The 24,453-nt window shown below is 38.8% G+C and overlaps 2 protein-coding genes across 7 annotated transcripts; both read right to left on the minus strand.

Annotated features, from left to right (window-relative positions):
• Positions 1–112: 112 nt before the first annotated feature.
• aff4 (AF4/FMR2 family, member 4) lies at positions 113–21,670 on the minus strand. Of its 6 annotated transcripts, XM_077741373.1 has the most exons (22): positions 17,034–17,262; positions 13,516–13,645; positions 10,089–10,281; positions 9,508–10,016; positions 9,357–9,395; positions 9,168–9,254; positions 8,859–8,886; positions 8,647–8,710; positions 8,456–8,548; positions 8,171–8,315; positions 7,133–7,874; positions 6,697–6,848; positions 6,530–6,615; positions 5,823–6,057; positions 5,532–5,629; positions 5,203–5,266; positions 4,947–5,083; positions 4,785–4,856; positions 4,148–4,241; positions 3,993–4,036; positions 3,670–3,887; positions 113–3,249 (listed from the first exon to the last, which is right to left on the minus strand). In XM_077741373.1, exons 1-22 carry the CDS (start codon positions 17,048–17,050, stop codon positions 3,122–3,124), a joined length of 3,375 nt encoding a protein of 1,124 aa, XP_077597499.1. In that variant the 5' UTR covers positions 17,051–17,262; the 3' UTR covers positions 113–3,121. The 6 variants fall into 6 exon arrangements, with proteins under 6 accessions (XP_077597499.1, XP_077597498.1, XP_077597497.1 ...); XM_077741372.1 differs by lacking the exon at positions 17,034–17,262 and adding an exon at positions 21,335–21,670 and having other exon boundaries at positions 9,508–10,281; XM_077741371.1 differs by having other exon boundaries at positions 9,508–10,281.
• Positions 21,671–22,537: 867 nt separating this feature from the next.
• Positions 22,538–24,451, minus strand: zcchc10 (zinc finger, CCHC domain containing 10). The gene is made up of 4 exons (XM_077741380.1): positions 24,215–24,451; positions 23,620–23,781; positions 23,466–23,504; positions 22,538–23,118 (listed from the first exon to the last, which is right to left on the minus strand). The coding sequence occupies exons 1-4, from the start codon at positions 24,253–24,255 to the stop codon at positions 22,887–22,889; spliced, it is 474 nt and encodes a 157-aa protein (XP_077597506.1). The 5' UTR covers positions 24,256–24,451; the 3' UTR covers positions 22,538–22,886.
• Between the last annotated feature and the right edge of the window lie 2 nt (positions 24,452–24,453).

Below are 24,453 nucleotides of genomic sequence, written 5' to 3' on the forward strand. Positions count from 1 at the left end.
AATCATAACGGCATTACTGCTCAAAATAGAAAATGCTGGATGAATGCACAAAGGGTTGACAGTTTGCATGACTGTCATGTGTAAACATGTTGAAATAAATACAAGACCCCAGTCATAATCATATATCTTTTATTCTCAATACGACAAAAATACAAAGAATATTCAGGACAGACTCTCATTAGTCACACAATTAATACTCACTTCACAAGAATGCGCTTTAAATTACATGACCTAAAGTTTGAAGCTCAAACTCCAAGAGTACCTTTTGAATCATATTGCATCCATCTTATAATAGCATCTATTTCCTCTTTAAAACTAAGCCAATTAGACTATGGTATATATTGTACTGTAGGCTGCTTGTTGAGGCTTTTTAAAAGTGTACAAGAAATGGTATAAACTGCGGTTGAGTAACCCTTTTTCTTAAAAGACTCATGTGACCAATTGTTCATAAAAAGGATAGGAAATACTCTTGGATTGACGCACAACTGTACATCCTCATCCCAGATGGGATGGACTATGACGGGACAACATACAGGAAACTTAATGATGACTTAGTGAGGAAGAGGTGAAAATAAAAGCACAAAAAAAGAGGATTAAAAAGAAAAAAATAGGTGGGAAGCCTAGACCGTCGTGCAATTTGAAACATTCCCTTGATGTAGAATAAGAAACAATTGTTTACTGCCATAATTCTCCCAAATTTTGGTGAAATGGGGCCCGGTAGTAACGGTTCCTCACCGCTTCGGCGTTTGAGACCAAAAAAATGTGTTAAAATGGAAAATAGGGGGAGGGGAGGAAATGTGCATAAAAGTATCTCACAAATATATTTACAGTGATATTCAATTGCAATAAAAATGTCCTCTTGTAGTAAAAATTCACCCCTAGAGGAAAATGTATGTACACTTTATACATTTAAATAGAAACATGCAAGTGTTAACATCTTCCTATTAAAAAATACCCTGGATTCATTCATATTAATTACTACTTACAATGAAATCTCATCAAGAACAATCACACCCCCACACGATACATTTACATCTTCCTTTTTCATCAAATGTTGGAAGCAAAAAAAGGGTGCAAAAATAAATTAAAAAAATGTTAAACAATGTATACATTTGTACTTAAAAACCTGTACCAGTGTACGAACACATTGGCTGGCCTGATGGCAATTAAAAAACAAAAACTCAGAGGATTTTCCTATGAGAAAAAGTGGCCTCCAGCTCTAGCTACAGAATGGCACAAACCATCTGTTTCTTTTTTTGTTTGTTTTCTTTTTGTTATAAAATATATACATTAATATGTACTAAGAGTAGTACACTAAATTGCTCAAAAAAACCTTGGACATTTGAGTTTCTTTGAAAGTGAAAATACAAAAAAGGAAATTACAAGATTCCAGATTACACCTAAAAAAATGTCCTCACATTTCATTAGTAAAGAGAAAAAAAATCCTGCATAGATTTAAACAAATTAGTTTTCTTCTTCCAATCCTAAAAAGGGGGAAAAAGCATCCATGACAATGAGTGTTTGGAACTGCGGGCTACTCTCGAGTGGCATAATACAATTAAAAATGAAAATAATATTTCTTTTGTCATTTAGACAATATTGTAGTATTGCCCATTTCAGACTGCTTATGACCTCATCATTATTCTCGATCAGCGGCTACCAGATGGAAAATTGTATATTATACATTTTGGATGCAAGTACAATGTAGCAATAGTGTGAATCCATATATTTCTTAAAGTATTGCAAGTCAAATTCTAATCTCCACAGAACATATTTATGAAACAGTAGATCACAATTCATTTCCAGTGAACTGGAAGGGCTGACACTGATTGGCGATAAACGTGGTGTTCATTTGAACCCCTGTCCATTGCTATCAATGTTAAAGTCTGTGAAAGTCTATATATTTCAAATCTTTCTATTTCATCCTGTCTTAACAAACTAAATTGCAATTGTTAAATGACATTGTATGTGAAAACATTGTATGTTTAAATGGCATTTTTTTGTGAAAACTTGTCAAAAAAGTGAATTTGAAAGGCGTCATCTGCCTCTTTATATAAATAGAATCTCTCTACTTGAAATATATCATCTTTAATATATTGATGCAACACTGTCTTCTTTATTATCATGCACCAGATGTGTTTCCACTAGGGCGCGCCTTTGATAAACGCTAACATCAATAACTGCATTGTATTCGTGGACACCACTTAAAACACTCCCGAGTTATGACTCATAACAATACACTCTGGCAAACAACACTAGATGGAAATGACTTTTCTCAAGGATATTTCTCAATGGCTTGGGAAGAAAAATAATTTAATGTGGCAAACCACCATGTCTCATGGCCTTGAGCGACATTAATCGCTACTGTGATGCCAAAATGCCATTTGTATACAACCGGATGCTAACTGTGATTATCCAAGACTGGAAAAAAAACATACTGTGATGCTTCGAGCGATTACTTTCGTTTTCACAGTATCCCTTTCTTGCAATTTAATGAGTGTACACCCTAAACTTTTAAATTAAGATGCATGGAAGCTTTGTTTGAACCAAAGCTCAAAACCATTTTGTGGTAAAGACACTAAACACAGCATCATTGCCAAAATATTTAAGAGGTTGAAAATATACAAAAAAATATAAAAGGTGTAGTAAGAAGCAGAGTACTGTTTCTTTACCTGTAACTTACATTGAAGGCACCAAAAACTATAAAAACAAAACCATTTGAAAAATTTAAAGCACCTTTGGTGTTTATGGGAGGTACTTTGGTGCAGAGGGATACAATTTAAAAGTGGGGAAAAAAAGCCAAAATAGGAAATCAACAGGGAATAAATAATAAATATAATCACCAGGTGCATCAGGGGAAAAAAAATAAAAACAAAAACGTGTTTTAGATGTGGAGTCTCCAGAATGATTCCATTGTCTTTTGGCAAACTGGTGCAGACTTAAAAAAAGATTTAAAAATTAATAGCAAATGCGCACACATTTGGAGATATGCCGCAGAAGTTCATCGCCACGTGCGATCAGAGGTGGACTGTGTGTGTCACTGAGGTGTGGCTACGGGTGGGTGGGACAGCAGCGTACAGGGACGGACGGCATGGCGGGGAAAAAAGCGTCATAGACTTTGCTAGGCAACTAGCTTGGCGTCTAGTCGCAACCAGTACAGGCCCTGCCGAGTGTAACGCACCAGATCGGTCATGCTGCTGGTGTTGAAGATGAGAGGACCCATCACCTTGTCCAACTCCAGGAAAAAGTCTGAGGAAAAAGAAGGATGGATAAGACCACTATGGCAAAGCCACAAGCAAGTTAAAACTATGAATATTTGACATATCTGTGATATGCAATATTTCATTTTGTCTGTAATTGTGTATATTGCTGAAATGCATTCTCAATAAGAAGCATAGTGTAAGATAGAACTTGCTTTGGCGCCATCTCTTGACAAATTGGTGCCAAGGTTCTATGTTCAAGTGTGTGCACGAGCTTCATTTTGTCACAACAAAAAATTGTCTAGTGATTGGATTGGAATTTATGCATTCATTTCTGTGTAGACTTGCTTGCATTTGTACGGATTCACATTGATCTTACACACACCAACCCATTTGAAAAAGGGAGTTTACCCTTGAACAAAAGAAATGTCTAAAAAAAAAATACCATGAGAAATGAATACCGGCCTACCTTTCTGCTCCTTGGCTAACTGCTCCGCTTGGTCCCACACTTCGGTAGCATACAGGAAGTTTGAGGTGACCTGAACATAACTGGCGGCCATCTGATGGATCCGCTGAGGTATGGTCACAGACGAGCCGGCGCTGCTGCTGCTACTTACTGACGTGTAACCGCCAGCCGTGCCCGGCGACAGCTTTGGGGAAACTGGCGAAGGCATGCCCGCTGCCTTGCTGTGTGTGCAGAAAAAGGTCAGAGAATGTTAAAGTGTAACTAAAGCCTACTATAAACCTTCTTTGGGAGGTTGGATTAAATTCCCTACAAGTATGACGACTTACTTTCCCATTCCAGGAGAGGGAGCCTGGGTGTTACTCAGGGAGTTCTGGTTAAAGGAGGAAGAACAACATTACAAAGAGCCATAGAACCACATTGAGTGCATTTACTGTAAACTGGAAAGACAAGCATGCTTTCACGTTATAGCGGTGAGAAGTACCTTTAATTGCTCTGTAAGTGTTTTGGAGTATTTAAGAGCACTGTCTTTTCTCAACTTGAATAACCGCAAGTGGAGCAGCGATTGACACCGTAGGCTGGAAAGAACAGAGGTAAAAATATTTTAGAAAAACAAAAACATATATGTATGTAAATATGTATATATGTATGTATGTATGTATGTATATATATGTATATATATGTATATATATATATATGTATATGTATATGTATATATGTATGTATGTATGTATGTATATATATGTATATATATGTATATATATATATGTATATGTATATGTATATGTATATATATATGTAAATATATATATATATATATATATATATATATATATATATATATATATATATATATATATATATATATATATATATATATATATATATATATATATATATATATATATATATATATATATATATATATATATATATATAATTAGGTCAGTATTTAGGATATTTTTTTCAATATGTCTGGTATTAACCTCTGTATTATGTATGTAACAGTGGGCTTGTTTAGATACTGACAGGCTAGGCAAAGGTCCAAGCCCCACCAACATTTCTTACTTAGCAGAATATTAGAGATGCAGCTAACTTGAATTTTTAGTTCAACCACTTACCACAGAACGGCTACCTGCTTGTCTGCTGAAGTCGCATCAGGTGCCATGTAGCTTTTCAACTTCATTGTGTACCTGAGTGTACAGACAAAGAAGAAGAAAAAAAACATTTGCTTATGGGACCAACATTTTGTCAATATGCAGGTTTGTTATGTATGGCCTTACTTGATAAGCTCCACTGTTTCAGCATACATGGGAAAAGGAGACTTGGCCTCCTGTGCGCTTCTCTCAAGGGCATTGCCACACTCGATGAATGACACTACTGCATCCAGGTAGTAAATAGCCTTTTCAAAACGATCCAGCTAAAAAGGGATGGAATAAAATAAGGTGGAAAAGCATGCATCTACACATAGACATAGTCACAGAGACACTAGTTTATTGCTCCCATTTTTATTGTTTTTGTGATGTGTTAAACTCTTACCAGTGCATCAGCATTATGTTTTAGTTTCTTTGCTTCTTGTAAGTAATGATCTGCTGAATGCACCCTGAAACAAAAATGCAGACATCGTGTTTAATGTTCCAAGCCTTGACGTTATCTGATATTTTCAAGAAATGATAATATAAACGACTCGCTTTGACCTTAATTGGAAAAACAGTAAAACATTACGTGTAAGCTTGCTCCCATTGCATAATAAATCAACAACAATTTCTCTTTTTCGTCATGACCTTCTCTTGGTGCAACAATAAAAAAAAACTTCCATCTGTTTTGTTGCTTTTTAAGATTCAGCATTCGTGCTTGAAGCATCTCACCTGTCTTCAAATGGCAGCTTGGATCTTTGCAACTTGGAACTGTCACTAGAGAGCGGCTGCACAGCCAGCTGGTTATCACATCCCTTTGACGCTTTCTCCTGCAAGAGAGTTAAAAGTTTCAGGGAAGAGCTTCCTAATGTTTCACCCAAGGCTATAACGGGGGAACAGAGGAGGAAGCTTTTATGGATATTTTAAACGTAAATACATTTTCTAGTTAATGTGTTTTTCAGATGTCCTGATAGGGAATGATGTGAGCATTAATTTAAAGTGGCACGTAATATTTCAACCCACCTTGCCATCCCGAATGCTGCGTCCCTTGTCCTCGCCTTTTCTGTGCCTGGAATTGGATGTGCACCTGGTACTGTGGCCTCCCTCCTTGCCACTGCCCGCTCCACTGGACAGCGACGTGGAGGACTGGCTGACTGTCCTTTTTCGACTTGGATGCTCGACTTTTGGCGTGCGCTGAAGGCCTGCCATGGACGGAGACGGCACTGCCTCCTCTTTCTTCTCCAATGACCTCTTTGACCTGATTGGATGCAAATTGACTCAATGCCAGTGCTGGATGTGTTCGGATCAAAGGGTGACAATGTTTTTTGACATTGTGCTATTCTGATTGTTGAAAAAAAATCCCAATGATTAATCAAGTATTGAAGTAATTCTTATTTGCAGTTCTACAGATCTTAAATACAAATATAATCTGTGATATCAACATAAGTAAGTGTCTTTGGCGGATGCTTTGAGTCCAATCATTACTTTGCCTTTGGTAAGAACATATGCAAACTTTATACATCTTATTTTATTTTACTGTTATTTTCAATTTGCTTTAAATTTGTGCTTTGTTTATCCTATTTTATTTTCTTCCTTTGGCATTTCCGGATGAAAAGTGTACTTGGGGGTCTTGAAAGGAGTTTCGAAATGTATTATTATTATTATTAAAGTAATGGAGGGAATCTCTTCAAGTATATATTTACAAGAGCTTCCATTAAAAAGTAACTCACTCTTTACTGCTACTTTTATGATGCGATTGAGACTTTTCCTCCAGCTTGCTTCGCTTGCTGTCTTGCTTGGCTCCGTCATCGTCATTCTAAAAATGGATATTGCTTCAGATGACACGCAAAAAACACTGCAACAGAAATCCCATAGAATAGTTGACAAAGGCCCAAACCTTGTGCTTCCTCTTGGCTTTGTTTGAGCTCTTCTCTGAGCTTTGCTTGCTGAAGTCTTTGCTCTCTCTGTCTTGGGAATCATCTCGCTCCACTTTTATCTCTGGGGGGACTTTGTACGGCCGGCCAGGGATCCTCGATAACAAGCTGAGATCTACGTTATATGAAAATGACGGTTCAAAAATAAACTTACAAAAAAATAATGGCAATTGACAGATTTTGAAAATGCATTGTTTCCTAACCTTTTCCCATGAAAAAACTAACTAAAGACTAAATAATTGAGAAAAGTGGACACTATACACAAACCTCTGTTTTTTCACCAAATAAACCAAATTGCTAATTTCTTTCATCACATGTGATGATTTGTGATAACACATTAACTTCTGGAAATTGGTTAGGAATTAATGCTTGAATGCATTTTAATATATTTGGACTGACCTATCTTGACAATCAAAACTTGCAGAGGTTGCCTGGAGGGGTAGCGCTCCTCGGGGTCACTTAATGGTGACAGCAGCTCCTTTTCCTCCATTGGGGAGAAGACGGTTCTCCCAATGTTCTCTGTGTATTTTGGTGTCTGCGAAGATGACGGGATGCTGTCGTTTCCTTCCGAGTCCGACGAGGACGAATCGGAATCGACAAATTCCCGAGACTTTTCGCGGGTTGATTTAGAGCTGGTTTTGACTTTGCGCTTGTCTGTGGTGGCAGCGACGGTGACGGCACTGGGCCGCGGAGAGGATTTGGGTTCCTTTTTTATGCTGGGCTTGCGGGAGCCCTTGGTGGCTGCTTTGGGTCGATGAGGGGGGATCTCAGGCGCCGGCTCGCTTTCTACCCTAAGGCCTCCTTTGGGCTCCTCTACAACTGGAGGTTTTTCGGACTTTTTAGGTTGTTTTTTCCCCACAGGCCTCCTGTTTCCCGTGCTACTTTCACTCTGGCCTGGAGACTTTTGGCGACCGCGGCCACTCTCGCTACCTTTTTGTACCGCCCGAAGATCCCTACTTGGGGCCGGTGCGGAAGAATCCTTGGATCCCCCTCCTTGGCTACCGTAGCCACGTCCCGAACTGTTCTCCCTACCCTCTTTTTTGGTCTTGGTTTGAACATTGTTGTTGTCCAGCGGTGACGGTGGGGCCGCCTTCTTGAACCAGTTGTCCAGTTGCCACTTGTTAGCCATTGGCTGCTCAGGCTGTCACAAGAAAAAAGGCCGGCATGAGTGACAGACTTTCTGCTATTGTCAACTGTCATTGTGCAGGAATATAGGTACACCAAATAATACAAACTAGGTAGTGGGGACTCATGTTGGGATAAGAAAATCCTTCAATTTGATCAAATCATTAAAATATTACTATACCTTTTACGGAATTCAACTATGTATATCTGCTATGCGAACTTAAACCCACATGAGAAAAAAGGTCATATCTCAATTTTTAGTTGTAAAATACTAAAACATTTTTGGGAGCCATTTAGACAGTGTGACATCACCTCAGGAGAAGCAGGGCGTGGGGGCTCGTTAGCCTCGCTGTCCGTTGTGCTGCTTTCGCTCTCACTGTCTGAACCTGAGCTGCTTTCAGAGCCGCTGTGGCTGCTCGAGTCATCTCTCGACTGATCGGCTCCTTCGCTGTTATGGCTGCCAACAGGTCAAAAAAAGGGAGTCAAAAGAACAGTATATCGTTGTGTAAGGCAATTTATTTAATCACAAAAGTGCTGATTAGATATAAATCCATGGTTTAACAACACAAGAAATTGTTTTGTGCCAAAGTGACTAACCTTGCCGATGTGTTTCTAGAGGCATTCTTGGCAGAGTCCTGTTCTCCATCGCTATCCTCGCTGCTACTGAGTTTGAGGTCGTCTTCCAACATACTGTTTTAAAAGAACACTGTGTTTTAATACGCGTGCACTCTGAATAGACGTAGGTGAAAATGAAAATGGAAGCGACGGGCCAAAGTTTAAACACATACGTTGGCTGGTCATCACAAGTTTTGGACTGGTGGCTGCTAGAGCTTTTGGAAGTACTGCCTCGCTCTGTAAGGCAATAAAAAAGGATGGTATGAGGACATTTCAGCGTTGATGAATGCAAAAGCACTGTATTGATAAAGATACTATCAAAATGTTTGCCCCTTGATAGATGTGCTTAAAGTAGACGTGAACCTGAATAAATGTCATTACTCACTTTGTGAACTTGAGAAGGCGTGAGATTCCTGTGGATAAAGAAAATAAACTATTATTTTTATCCAACTAATTTAAATGGCCTTTTGGATATTTCATATCCTTTACCATTGCTTTTGTGTAACCTGCTAACAGACTAGGTTTTATTATTACAATGCGCTTGTCATAGAGCAGCCAAAGAATTTTTGTGCATGTGTTTAAAAAAAAATAATAGTAATAAAAAAAGACAGGTTTGGCGCATAAAAATGATTTGTTCATATCAAAGTTTTCCCGAGGCACAATGAATAAAAGGCAGCTGCTACGCAATGCTGACCTTGGTGGGGAACGGAAACTTGGAGGGCTCTGTCTTGCAGGGGGTGTGGATTGCTGTCAATGGAGGGGGCCAGGACTGAGTCATTTCCTGACAGAAAGAAAACACGCACCAACAGAAGAGAAACATTGAAAGGAGCTTAACGGTAGGCACAACTTGTTAGACTACAAGACTGTAGGTTTGTATTCTTACCTTTAGAATTTCATCCACACAGTTAGAATCTCCAGACCCCTAAAAAGTACAATGAATGTATTCACATACAAGCTCATAAAAATACCAAGGCACTATTTGAGCCAAATGCTTGTGATATAAAATCTGCATGGCAAAAATGGTGTAGTTTTACCTCTACAGGCTGCGAGGGGATCTTTAGTTTGGTGAGCGAAGCCTTGCTGTTGGACTTCATCTCCCCCATAGTGCTGCTGTGCGACTGTCCGCTGTAGGTTTCCGCTTGCGAGCTCTTAGCTTCTGCGGTCTCCTGGCCGTCCATAGGCCTGACATAGGCCGTGGGTTTCTGGAGCATGGAGCCCGGTTTGGACATGAGTGACGGGGGGAAGGCCTGACTGGAGTGCTGTCCGCTGGGGAAGGTGGTGTGCACCCGCGAAGGCGAGTCCCAGTTGGCTTCTCGGTCTCGCGGGGACTTGGACCGGTAGCGCTCCTTGCTGTGATGCTGCTCGGGGGCTAGCGAGCTCCGAGAGTGGCCCGAGGAACTGAGGGAGCCCTTTGCCGGACTCGACGTGTGCAACTTTGTGTGATCGGAACCACCGCTGTGTTTACTTGACTTCTTTTCGCTGTGTCTTTGGCTACTGCTGCTGCCGCTACTGCCGCCGTTGCCCCTTTGGCTACTGTGGCCCCCTTGCGTTCCGGAACGTTTTTGAGACTGGGATGAAGAGGCAGCCGACGCGGGGCCGACAGGAGTCCACTTACTGCTCTGACTGCTGCCACTTCCTCGTTGGTTCTCGCCAAACAAAGGTACACCAGATTTGTCTTCAGAGGAAGATGAGCTGTTTGAGGGTTTGGTGCTAAGCTTCGGAAGTGCCTCGCCAATTGGTTCTTTCATCTCGTCGTAATTTCCCAGCATGCTCTGAATACGGCTCGACAGTTTATCTTCTTTACTGGACTGAAGCAAGAGACAGCCAAATGGGGAGCGAAGAAGCGGGGCAGAGGGCAGTAAATGGAGGAAGACAAAATGAGAAAATATACAGTTAATATAGAGTTTATTCCTTTAGCCTGTTGTACAAAAATGTGGTTTCTGTTGACATTCCAGTCTTTGAAGTTGCAAGAAAAAGGGTAATTTCATTCGTCAAATGAAAAAAGGGTCGTTTTATGCTGAACAACTTTTTCCAAATTGAGTAATTATGTTGAAATCTTAGTTTGACGTCCTATCATTTAAGAGAGTGGACTAAAATTAATTGCCTACCAAAACCTAATGACTTAAATTTTACAATGACAAACCAATGCTCCGTTTTAACTGCCTCAGTGTGTGTTTTGGCTTTAAAATAGTATAGGCCAGAGAAAGCATGCCACATTGAATTCATCAGTTTGAACAGGAAACACTACCAAACAAAGAAAAGTTACACTTACCATATTCTTACGCAAAATGCTTTGTCTTTTCTACCAAGACTGATCAAGACCGAAATGTAATTATCTTGTTCAAAGCCACATTGATATAGTCACATAGGCTTTGTACTTCCTAAAACATATCCTTCACATTAAAAGAACTACTTCACAACCAGAGTATAATGTGGCAGCAACACAAAGGGAAGAATGATGTTAAGAGATTGTTATCACAATTGATCAAATGCCCCAAAAATTTAGATGAAATCATGTACAGCAAAACAGAAAAATAAAGTGTACTCTAGTAAGAAAATGGATGTTCAGAGCAAGCAGTCGTATTTGTCCAAGAACACAGATGTGAGCATAATGATCAAATCCAGATGTAAAAGCTTCCACTATGGCCAAAGGTTACCGGCAAACTGCTAACAGTTAGCTTGTTGCCGTTCAGGAGGAGTATCCAGTTTCACATCCAGCCTCAGACCACAATTTTGTTAGACAGATTTACACAGAGGAAATATAAGCCCCTGTTGAGGCAGGAAATCACTTGCTTGGTCATTCACTTACCCCCCTGTTAGCGTGGCTTAGGGAAATGAGTAATTAGGATTTCTTTCGGACCTCAAAGAAATATTTTCAACAAGTTTTACATAAGCTAAATGATATTTGACAAACTCAGTGGACCGCTTCAATTGTCCTAAGTGAAATTCTTTCAGGTGACACACTCACTAAGTGACCCCGTGCTGAAACTTAAATTTAATGATGATCACTAACTCTATTTAGGTATACACACCGTATGATTTTCAGGAGTAAAGACTTCCGCGCTAAACTTTTTGACTTTGACTCAAGAGTGCACTTCAAACGGCTTTGACCTTCAAAGTCGCTTTTTTTTAAACTGAGGATATTTATTATAACATAGTTGGGAATCTATTAGTCATGTTTACAAAATTAAATGGTTGCACAAAAAAATCTATTGTGCATGTTTTATTTCGTTCAATGTAGTCCAAGATAATGACAAAATAACAAAACCAAGGTACTTGTTTTGTTTGGCTATTGGAGGTGGGGATGATATGCAGTAAATTTGATAGAAAAGATCCATAACAAAAAAAGGAATGGACATTAATCCAAAGTAAGCCATTTCATGTTCAAGTTTACATTTATCACAGCAGCCTGCTTTTGTATATCTGCAAGGCCTCAAAGGCAATGATGTGCACACATGGTCTTTAAATGCACCAAAGCACACTTCCACTTAGTGGAGCATGACAGGAGGAAGAATAAAAGTCATGCAGCAAAGCTTATGTAAGACCCAGACAAGCAGGAGACAAGAGATACAGGCGGTAAAGAAAGAAAACAAATCCCCCATCTTACACAGTCGCCTTACTCCATGTCGATTTGTGTTTATCATGTCATTGCCATCTGACAGAGACTAAAGATGTCAATGTTTTTCCTCTCACTCTCTCCAGGGCTAAAACACTCAGCTGTCACTCACCTCTGGCCGCCTTTCACATTCCTCCCCGTTGCCCCAACAACTTGCCCCAGCTCGTGTATATGTGTGTGTGGAGGTTTGGGGTTAGGGGGAGGGGGGGATACTTAGCGACGCTCAGATTCAGTGAGTGGCAAAGATTAAATCAGTGTGAGAAGCTCAAATCTTCTTTAGCGACGAACATCCAAGTTGGATCGGGCTGGCCTACATCTAAGCTTGTTTGTGGATCAACAAGAGCAGGTCATGGGATGTGTTGTGTTCTTTTGTACCGATCCAAAAATCCTGCAGTGTTGAGCCAAAAGAATGTTTTATATTGAAAGCCAATAGGAAGTTTGACATACCACCCTATGTATGGCCCTCGACTAGGCACCCTTGAGGTTTTCAATAGAAATCAAGGTCTGAGCTTTAATAGCCTAAAAATGTTTAAAGAGCAGAATTATTGGTCTCAAGTTCTGGTAGCTTTAAAAAAGGAGGAGGAAAAAAGGACTTCGTCTCACCATAGCCTCACATCTGAAGCATGCAAGAAATTGTTGTCACATGTAGAACACAACCATTAGTTGTCAGGAATTCGTAGAACTGCCAGCAAGAGCATTAGTAGCAAATGATGTTTTTGACCGGGGCAGTGTGGAGACTTAATTGTTGAGTGCTGAGACAATTCTCAGATCTTCAGTGTAAATCATGTGGCTTACCATAATTCACTTTAATGCCTTTAAACCCTTCTGTGCATCATGGCTTTTATCCTACAATGCATTTAAATCAATGTCACAAACATTCTATATTGGTTTGTACATCATGGCAGGAGTCACTCTCATTTGTCTTACTATTAAATATGTTTGGGCCTATAGCTTTTATTACAATTTCAAGGCCCATAATGTACTGGGATGATTCTTGCATCATCACTGCCTTCAAAAATGCTACAGTTGGCTGCTATAGCTCATATTGGCCATCGGAGTCAATTTTCAATGCGGTGCAGTTTGGACAGGTCACCTGCCACAGTGCATATAAGTGATGGAAACTATTCATCCTCACGTTTGTAACCTACAGACAATTTTCTTCACCCGACGCAACGTGCAAACATGAAATTCAGTTGCACATACCAGCTGATTTCCAAGAGGGTACTTTTGGAGCATCATGTGCAAAATATGAATGGATGATTAAAAGCAAGCTGTCAATCATGTTATCATGTCTAAAATGATGGATATCCAAAAATATTTGATTCATCTTTTTTTGTTTCCCAAAGCAGCTTTGAGAAATTAATTATCTTGACAGGTTAAACTGAGCTTTTCGGGACTGTAAAACAATTTAGTAAATTTAGCTTACCACTTTATAAGGTTCGGGGAAAAGGGGGGAATTTGCTGTAAATGCCTCTCCTCCTCCCTGCTGGATTTCTTGATTTCTCCTTTCTCTTTCTTTCATTCGGAGCACATTTCGGTCCTCACGGTTCATGTTGCTGGAAGCACATACAAGACAAATCAATACATATTTAAATCCCTTAGGCAGTGACAATTGCAGTAAAGAAAGTAGTCCCTAATAGCTTCAGACTAGTCTCGACACTAGTTTAGCCCACAATGCCTGCAAACACGCTCAGGGCACCATTTCTGAAATTTGTCTCTTCCGCTGTAAATCTGATATTATCTGTGGCATGCAACAAATGTAGGCCAAACTCTATCTTCATTGGTCCCAAGTGCTGTTTTCAGTCTGTCACATACTTATCTCCCAAACAATGTCAGTTCAAGATCCAAATTCGTAAAACAGTAATAGTTTGTGCATTGTGCGGAAGTCAATCGTACTTCGATGTAGCACATACAGCACAGAAAATCACTTAGAACCAATCCATTTTTTTTTTAAAAAAGCTTGTTGCCAAAAAATTTTACAGGAGTGACAATTAATTAAGCCATGTGTTATGAGCTTCTGACCATCATGTGCATAACGGAAGGGAAGCAGGGGCTTACTAAAACAAGTGTTTGCAGTGCTTACACATGTCAATTCACAGCAGAAAACTCAAGGAGCTGTTACAAACACAATGTTCATCCACTAGCTTACTCAACAGAGAGCTGTGAAACAAAAGACAAGCACAACATCAAGTCAGGCGTGTCACTTCTCGGTTTTAACCCTCAACAGCTTGAACACAGCCAAGAAAAACAAAGATTGTTTCTGTCAGGAGGCTACGAAACAGATAGGCATTAGGCCAAAAAAGTGGTGATCTGACAGCTCACACTTATCATGTCCTAAAAAGAAATTAAATAGACTTTAAAGTGAATAAAACGAATCACCACTTGGAAATATATTGACTGTGTGCTCATCCTGAAGGTTGTTGATTTCACAATCCAGTACTTTAATGGGGTATTTCGCGTCATCGGCGGGACACCAAATGAGTCATTAAGGCTCATTAGGACAGATTTATCGTCTGCAAAAAAATCACCATGCCAACAAAGCCTACAATTGGCACTAAAATGTGTTAGACATTCCCAATTACTGTTGGCTTCTATCTACCTAGATATGGAAATAACAACAACACAGTTATATCATCTGTCACTTATGGAGTTAAAATATTTCAACAATTAGGTTTCCGCATTTATTAAGCTGTGTCAGTTAGTTATCCAATTTGTTTGATTTGCACTAAGCTTACATACATTTCAGTGGAAAATGAATGTGTCTAAAATAGTATGCCATTAATCAAAAACAGTATGTACATAGCCATTGCAAATTTTCTTGAATTACTACATCACCCACCCGTAGTATGCATGTGTAATGTGTTAGGATGACGTTAAAGCTGGCTGTAGGAACAGAACTCCATTGACTGAGTCACCCATGTTTTTGTTCGGAATCTTCTACTTACAACAACAATACCAACTGACTATTTACTTGGAAATTCAGCTTTATGAGTAACTGATTTACTCCTAACCATGTTAGCCAGGCTAATTGGGCCACACAATTTGGGGGTACTTTCATATAAAATGTTCCCCACTCATTGGAAACAACATGAGAGTATCGGTGTCTGAATAAAAGTGTTGGAAACCATTTCTTAGCTTGATGGGTCAAGCCGAGTAAACAATACACAATAAAAAGTGGAGTGACATGGATGAAAGTCACAATTTTGAACACCAATGGGAAAAAAGAAAGATGAAAGCCTTACAGAACAAAAAAAATGTTTACGCCTACTTATGCAACTGTAAAACTAAGCCAATTTCATGTTCTGCTTTCTAAAAACAAAGATACAATTGCTGTTGGCGTCGCTCACACCATTGAGGCTGCACTAAGTACAGGTAAGTCATGTAAATGCGAATAAGGCTGTCAATGTAAGGGTTGAGTTCAAAGTGTGAACAGGAGTCTGTTCGGATAGCATTCAATCAACAAATACCCCCAGGCTGGCATTCCATGTAAACACTGCTCAAGTCTATTAGGCTCTCTCAACTTAGCTACTTTGTTGGTTTTTATTCATTTACAAGGGTAACAGGCCGTCTGGCACCACCAAAGAAAATCAGCATAAGTAGATGTAGACTTGGCCACGGATACTGTAGTTTCTACAATACTGTGGAATAATTAGGCACTAGTCGATAGTTAAAAGGTTTTTGAACATCCGTTTCCAAGCACACTGTGTATTTATCTGTATGAATTTAATAAGCAAGAAGAGGTGCCAGATTCTGCTAATGAGTCAGGGTTGTATGTTCAGTTAAAGAAGCTTCAGCAATCGTAAAACTCATTTGGTTAATGTGCTTTCATATACTTGTGGATGGAAAAAGAAAGTATATGCCCATGTCTGAGTAAGTCACCTTAGAGACAAGCTACTTAAATTTAATTTGTGTACGAAAACTTTAAGGAATGTAAAAATAATACAATCATATTTTCATAAGACCAATATCAACAAAATGTATTTTATGGTTAGTGTTCTGGAAAAAATAGTAGGGGGAAAAAATAAATACAAGATTTATGTTTAAAGACGAGAAGTGGAAATGTTGATAAGTTTCATTTTAACTCTAAGAAAACAAGCATTATCCCTTTTTGCAAACGGGATTTGTCCTTCAGGAATTATCAATTCAAAGCTAAAAGCTCCTTGACTTTCAATATCACTGTAGTTTTGCCACTTCAAGAGGAGTGACAGTTTTGTCGTTTGAAACCTTTGAATACATGCCAAGGAACAAAAGTGCAACTTGGCCCACCCACCAATTTTGGGGTCATAATAGAAAAATATCTCAATTTGCAAGTCATACAAAAGATGGAGTTCTAAATGTGTAATTTCTACAATGATGTGGGTGGGAATTTCTGTGCAAAATGCCATATGTAAACACATGTCCACATCTCAGAGGCTTATTCTTAAATGTAATTTGAAATTCCCATGGCTGCAGACAGAAATATATATTTGCTGTTTATTTCAAAATCTAATTTAACAGATCGGCTGCTAATAAAGAAGGATAATATGAGCAGATGAGCATGATTTTGTGGTTGAATTTATTACATAAGTGGCCAACTCCATTTTACTCTAATCACCCTGCAGTGTGCTGAAAAAGGTCAAAGTCTGGTGAGCTGAAAAGCCAGTCCTCTCCATTCCCAAATTAATCAGCTCTTGTGTCGCAAGCCAACCACAACATTTGAGCATGGCCATGTGTTAAGCAAGAACAAACACCCCCTCAACAAAAAAAAGAAAGAAAAAAAAAAAGAAAAAAAAAAGAGGATGGCCAAAAATCATGGCAAGTTATCAGCTCGGGCAAGCTTCTGCCACACTGAACAGTCATTTAAATCCTTGACTCTATTGGGTTTAGTTTTTGACTGCATTCTCTTAAATGTTCCCTGACGACTAGAGGAATGAGTAAAACGATCAAATAAAGTATATTACTTACCCTGCGTAAAAGGCCATGGCCCAAAGCACTGAGACATTGGAAGGAGGAGGGTTTACCGGCAATTCACAAGTAGTTCTGTCATGGCTTGTCAGCCCCAAAGCAAGTGTATCATCCTCCCAAGTCACTCAACGCTCCTTGATTTTGTCATCGGTAACTGCTGTCTAAAAAGAACTTCTGAAGTGACAGTTTTACACATTTTGGAGATACGGTGTATATCCTTAGAGTGGAGACAAATCTGAGTTGGGATAGGGGAGGTGACTGCTCGTCTTGGAATGTACCACAAAGGCAAATAACTGGGGGGTTCCAATGCAACGTGAGGCCTGCAAGAGCCGATTGAGCTTTTTGTTTCCGTGTGTGCATCGGCTAAATTTTGTGGTTAGTCTCGTGTGAAAAATAAAACAGGTGTAGGCCGTCTATTGGACGAACACGAGAGTGAGTTAAAGTGCCTAATGGTACAAAACACTGGCAAATATTTAACAGAGCTGGATTTTGTAGGAAAAAACACCCTCCCACCCGAAATATAAACAAATAAAAAATAGTATTGATTTCAGGTAGATCAACTAGGATTTTAGAACGTCGATTTGCTCAATTGTTTTGTAGTAACCCACTGTCCCTTGAAAGGGTTAAGCCTTGTGCTGCGGTGCATACTGACTAACACACAGATAATGACATTTGCCACTGCAATAAAACACACCCATTTCTTTTAAGAAAGCATGCAACTGTTATCCGGTTGTTACTTTTATTCAATAATTATCAATTGAAATAGCTCCCCTAAAAACTATTGCCATTGATATGCTTGCGTTTTTGATTATCTGAGATGGGTGAAACACGTGAGGTGAGAGGAGCGTGTAATAAGGCATTTACATCAGTTTGATAATCTGAACATTTGTGGAAAAATTGTCAAGGAGGCAAGCGTTTCTCAGAACTGGAGATAAAATTGGATAATATCAATACAGCATTATATCAACTGTTTGCACAGTACAGTATGTGAGAGCAGGAAACAGGTATTTTTGTTTGTGCAACAAAGTGTTATTGTTGGAACATTTGCTGTTGTGTAGGACTTTTTAATATGGTATTTTTTTTTATTATAGGCTTGTCCCAAGAAACATTTTGAATTGATACCAAGTTGAGGATAAAATTATTAAAGCGTTATTCAGTGAAATATAATAATTTCCCACTTGTCTTGGAAAAAAAGAATAGTGCTTGAAACAGTTCAAATCTCCTAAGCGTGGAATGGGATGTGTAGTTAAGAAGGCACAGCAGGGTCTTGTTTCACGCATTCCTCTCTGTTGCATCAGATGAAAGATTAAGAGTACAATATGTATTGCTTAACCTATAAATTCAATCCAAAAGAAAATTACTACTGTTTGATAAGCTGTTAGAACATGAATTGGAAAGGGAGGGTTCAGCAAAGAAGGGCTCAGGGCTCACCTCACACCCTAGAATGGAACATTCCACTTTGTACCATAGAAGGACATGTTATTTTACACCACAAGGCCTCTCCTCCATGTAATGTCACGCCCTCATGCGAGGCAAGCCAACCAGGTTCTGTCTTTTTGTCAACAAGCGACCTCCCTCCAACCGTGTCGGAGCACACGCAAGAGTGTACGTGTGCAGTGTAGAATGATCTCAAAATGTGCTCATGGGCTGTAGAAGCCTAAAATTCAGTTGCCCATAGTTGGCTGGACTAGGTTTCAGCACCCCCGCGAGCCTTGAAATGAATGAATGTATAAAATCCATCACTTGGACTGATGTTTTTGAAAATAAATATGAGAAGTTCGATGATTATGACCACCTTTAAGTGCTTTCCGGCAATGGCTTGCCTAATTTATGGGGTAAAAAGGGATAGGTCACAAAAAAATGATAGTGCCCTCACTGGCAAGCTGGGGGAGCAAAAATTAATAGAAAATCTCATGACAACCTATTAACTGCATACTACCAGAAAATGGCTACAGCTTCTTTCTTAAGAGCACTGCAGCCATCTCCACAGGGTAAAACACAGCTAACCCCCTCTCTCTATTTAAAGGTCACGCTTGGATTAAGTGGTCAGTTATTTTGAGCACATCAATTATACAGTATACACCACTTAGAACCACACAAAAAGAATCTTACATGAGTCAATCTATAAGGAATTAAATGACAGTTTAGTGGCATTGCGAAAAAGAAAGTGACATTCATGTAAATGAATCCAAAGAGAGAAAAAGAAAAGAAAAAACACTTCACACCATATGCTTCTTTTATAAGTTATCTCACCAAAGTCCCAATATAATGTTATCACTCCCGGCAATGTTGAGGTGAAATGCTGACAGCATACATTCCAGAGAAGTGAGCATTCAATAGCCGCAGACCTGCCTCATATAAACAGCTGTTAGTTGAGGATTGGGGACAAGACCACATGTAACTTCGGCAAAAGCCCCTTTTTGTAGATGCAGCAGGAATATGTAGCACATATAAAGTTGATGTAATAACACATACATAATAAAACCCTGTATATAGTGTATCGTTGTATAATATTTCACAACTCACATTGAAATCAATTCTAAAAACCCAGCATTTATACTCTAACAATATCCATACAAGCTTCCATAAATAAAATTATGTCAGCTCTACTCCAGTTTCAAGAGGCCTTGCTCCCCAGAAAGGCACAAACGACACATTATTCCAGCAGCACATTGTGACACGAGTTTTAGTGGAACATGACACACAAGGCTCAATTATCTTACAAACCTTTCCAAAGAACATGCGTCACTCAAGCGTTTATATTTTGCAAAACTGCCTTTGTTAAAGGAAAGGGGGGCATGACCTTCTTTTACAAACTAGACAAATAGTAAGGAGAGTATCAGAACTGTACATTTTCTTTCTAGAAGTACCGTAAACGTATCCCAGTGTTGTTAGTCAGAGGGAATCTCATCTTAGCTAAAGATAGAACCACACAAACATATGGCTGACTAACGCACCTATAAATATACCTGTATTCTCCACAAGCACTCCAGCAGAAGAAAATAAAAAGTGAATTGTGTACAAATGTAAGTAAGCTGATAAGTAAAACAAACAAAAACAAACACTCGCTACAAACATAAATCACTATGCTTTTTTGCTGTCAACGTGTTTTTTTTCATCCTTTTGGAACATGCAAATAAAAATAGGTGGACGGAAATCTCTCTAGTGATAGACTTTTGCTGGTAACTCCTTTCATAAAACTTGATGCAATCTTACGCCATAGAAAGTTCCGAGCAATGCAACTTCTTCATTCAGTGAAGGCCCTCCTCCAATTACGCAGCAGGTTAATGTCTTTTAGTCCTCTTAATACAGTTGTGGAATCTGAAAGTTACTCAAAACAGTACCTGTCAAACCAGTCCACTCTTACGCATCATTGAGTTCACCACCAAAGACTCCCCCCTGTTCCCCCCAAACATACACACCCTGCCAGGATGTGTCAACTGAGATAAATAAGATAACCAACCCTGTCGTTTCTGTTTGTGTACACTCTGTTTGATAATGATACAATGCTAACCATTAGGAAAACTTACCGTTGTAATAAGTGTGTTATATGTTTAAAAAAATAATAGAAGGGAAGTAGTTGAGAACAGGCTTAAAAGGGGGTTTTACAAGGATTCTAGTTCTTTAAGTTTCAGAATTTTCCAGGGGATTTCACAAGCAAGGTGACTGAATACAGTCCCGATTCTTTAAACTGTGCAGGCTATGGGACATTAGATGTTGCTGTATTTCCATGTTGGAGATCATTTTTGTGGTGTGTAATAATAAGATTTAACACCACTGTTTAAAAAACAAACTGAAACATGGGAGGTAAATGAAGGTTTTGTTTCCGATTGTTTTTTTTTCTCCAAATCGTGCGTCGTAATAGCATTGATTTTAATTGTGTATTACATAGTCATTGGTAATGATCAAGATAAAATTCAGCATAGAACAACAAAATAAAATGTTATTGAGTTTTGCTGGGAGGGGACGAAAACAAAACTAGAAAACGACAATAACATAGGTATAACTGCACTAAAATCGTTGAAAATGTCAATATTTACTCCCAAGAGAATGATAAATACATACAGTTCATTAGATGCTAATGCGCTTCGTACATACCTGCATATTGGCTTGAGCGTAATGCTGGCTAACCCCCTTTGATGGTAGTTGTTGGGAGGGGAGGAAAGCTAACAGCTAACAAGCTCGCAAAACATTTCACATTTCCGTGATCAATTGTATTAACACTCATCGCAAACGTCCCGCCGCCATCGCGGACTGTCACACAATAAAGCAAGCAGTTTCTTAACATCGGGGATCCTTACCTTTTGTCTTCTTTTTAGGCCCAAACCATTCTGGCTATTGGAAAGCTCTTTTCTTTGTCTTTTCCACTTCCAATTACACGCAAAATGGACCCAGCAAAACGCCGTAAGAGCTAAGACGGCACAACCCAGCAGATGGCCCCCATCTCTTCGAATAGGGCTCACATATCGTGTAAAAAACACGCTAAAAACATTTTTTCGGACGTTCGTTCATGTTATTATTGAAGGGAAGAAGTGCCTCCTAAGGTAAGGCTGCTAGCTAAGTTCAGTAGTCAGCAGGTACCATAGACAGGAATGGATGCATGGAGGACAGCGAGCTTGCGTTGCGTTCACTGACATTGGATTTTTCACTACTCTACACAAAGTCATGAAAACACGAGAGAAGTTGATTTCAATGTCAACAGTAAAGTTTTCACGTTTTATCTAATAATAAATCCCCCATAGGTCTCCGGATTAACTACTTGAAATGTGTAATTTGAATTTAATTCAAACCAACGACGACGACGTTGTGAGCAAATAGAGCAATTTGAGAGGCGATGAGAAAGGAGGAAGTAGACAATTTATCGATTGTCATAATTCCTATTTTAAATGTTACATACCACAAGTAATGACGTCACATCGTTAATCCAGTCATTCGTCATGATTGGTAAACGAATTTAAATCACTTGTGAAATGGTACGTCGGTTAGATCAGTTTAATCACTTCCAGATCGTGATAAATATCAGTTTAGCGATTTGTTTGTTAATAACTGACTGTCAGTTTCACTTAACTTGACCTCTAAGTGGATTTAGCATTATTCACCGTACATTTATATGACTTTGGCGCCCCTAGTGTTAGTTTTTGTTTTTGTTTTTTAAAGTATAAAAATCCATAGCCTTTCAAAGTAAATATAATTAAATTTTTAAATAAACATTTGACAGATTGCGGCTCAAGTATACATCAGTAAAAAAAATTATAACTTCATATGATAGTCGTTTCGTGAGCCTATGTCAAACTGTAAAGAAATAAAAATGAAATCCAAATTAATCACAATAGGTGAATTGAACCTGACCTCTTTCCAATATGTATATTAATTGATAAAAGAGGAAATTATTCCAAATCCCTGCTATTGGTTAGCAACCAGTCCTTGCTGTAGCCCATCTCCAGCCCATCAGTATTGGGTAAGGCTCCAGCACCCCCAGATGATTAAGGAATGAATACAACAAATCCAGTTTTCACATGTGCACATCTTTATTTTGTGTCCTTTACCAGCTTGCATTTTAACATTTTCTATAAGTGGCAATGTTGTAAGATTTACAGATGAAATCTCGCTAAAACGTCCTTTAGTCATGATTGAATACAAAAAGATCTTACACAACTTGAATATCGGAAACAGCTGACCTGAGCGCAGAATCAAAGAGCAAGAAATGTATTAATAATCCCAAATCAGATCTTTTTACATTTGTAACAAATCTGTACAAGCAGTTTTCCATCTAATCAGTAATGGCTAAGTTAAACTGCTAATAAAAAAAACAAACAAACAAAAACAGACTACACTAGTAAGGCTGTCTCATTCTCATTTCTTTTTCTTCTTTTTCTTCGGAGGTTCTTGATCTGAATCGCTGTTGCTTCCAGAGTCTGAGCTGTCCGCAGATGACGATGCTAAAGAGGAGGTAGAAGATGAGCTGTCGTCATCATCACTGCTGGTGTCATCATCTGAAGATGAGCTGGAATCGTCGCTGCTATCTGAGGATGTGTCACTGGACGTGCCATCTGAATCACTGCTACTCCCGCTTGAGTCTTCAGCACTGAGAACACATTTGCGCCATATTCATGAAACATGTTTACTAAAGGGAGAAGAATGGAACCAAAAGCAAGAAGGAGGTAATCCAAGTAGTATACTAAGATTAAAAAAAATTAAAAAAAATGATCTTGTTATAGAAAAACATCTTTCGTGGAGGCAGTTATTGGCATTTCCAATCATCTCAAGGTAGGAAAAATGATGCACTATAAAAGTAACATCATAGAATAAAATAACATCCTACCATGATACCAAAAAAATACAAAATTGAATAATTTTCAAGAGCTTTTTGTATCCACTACATGTAGTATTCGAATGACATTTACTCTTGTGTAGCGAAAGAAAGCAGCTTACTTCTTAGTTTTCTTCTCACTGGTGTTTTGTTGTCCTGGTCTGTGGGGAAAAAAAATAAAAATCAGCTCGTTAACCCATGTTCCTGTATGAGAGGCTAAGATCCAAGTGAGATTTCTTAACATTGTGGTTCATGTGTTAAAAAGAGTTGCCTTACCCGGTGATGCTCAGATTTTTATTCTCGAACTCTTTAATCTTTTTCTTCATTTCAACTGTCCTTGAAGGTCTGTGCACATATTTCCTCTTGCCCGTGCATTCGTACGTCCAATGTCCCATCTCCAAACACTTCTGGCATCGCACGTGTTGTTTGTTTGCCTCGCTAAAGTTAACGAACAGTGGGGGAAAGGGACAATGAATGATGAGCTGTTCGATTTTGATTAACGTATTTGTTGGGGATAATTTGCAAAAAGCAGCAGTGCTTTGTACATAGCCACATCAGTATGTCGCGCCCGATAAGCAGTTTTGAATACATTCTAGTATAACTTGATACGCTTCAACCAAACCTTAATATGTGTGAAGATTTTTTTACGATAAACAGAAGAAAAACAGTCCGTTTCGGAATTTTTAAAAATGGGATTTCGCATTCGAGTGAAAGACGACGTAGCGCTTCAGTTCAATTTAAGGTCGGTACGGTTGACCATATACATAAACCAACTCAACAAAATATGAACCAGTACTCCGAAATAGCATCTAAATAGTCACTCACTGGGGAAATGTGTACTTTTTATTTTGGTAATTAAGATAATACTCACGCCTGTCGCCTAGCTATTATTCTGTGCATGGGAGTCGCCATCTTTAGTTTTACTTTTATTCCTCGTTGGTGAAGAAATCTAGCAGGTCTTTTAACAACAAGTTTTTGGTTACTCCCTCTATGGCAATTATTGTGTACTACAACGATGAAGCTTTGCGTCACACGTGCAACGCTTACATATATTTGAGTGTTTTTTTTTTTTAAACATTAGCAGATACAAAGTGACATAAGGTACAGAAA

This window comes from Stigmatopora nigra, chromosome 19, assembly GCF_051989575.1.
Source record: "Stigmatopora nigra isolate UIUO_SnigA chromosome 19, RoL_Snig_1.1, whole genome shotgun sequence".
Lineage (NCBI taxonomy): Eukaryota > Metazoa > Chordata > Actinopteri > Syngnathiformes > Syngnathidae > Stigmatopora > Stigmatopora nigra.

Excerpts from the sequence above, each read along its gene's own strand:
- zcchc10 (XM_077741380.1), bottom strand. The coding sequence starts at position 24,255 with ATGGCGACTCCCATGCACAGAATAATAGCTAGGCGACAGGC. Across the intron at positions 23,782-24,214 it reads ATAATAGCTAGGCGACAGGC|CGAGGCAAACAAACAACACG; the intron begins GTGAGTATTATC and ends CGTTAACTTTAG. Across the intron at positions 23,119-23,465 it reads AGTGAGAAGAAAACTAAGAA|TGCTGAAGACTCAAGCGGGA; the intron begins GTAAGCTGCTTT and ends ATGTGTTCTCAG.
- aff4 (XM_077741371.1), bottom strand. Across the intron at positions 5,267-5,531 it reads AAGCTGCCATTTGAAGACAG|GGTGCATTCAGCAGATCATT; the intron begins GTGAGATGCTTC and ends TTTTTGTTTCAG. Across the intron at positions 4,857-4,946 it reads GAAACAGTGGAGCTTATCAA|GTACACAATGAAGTTGAAAA; the intron begins GTAAGGCCATAC and ends CTGTACACTCAG.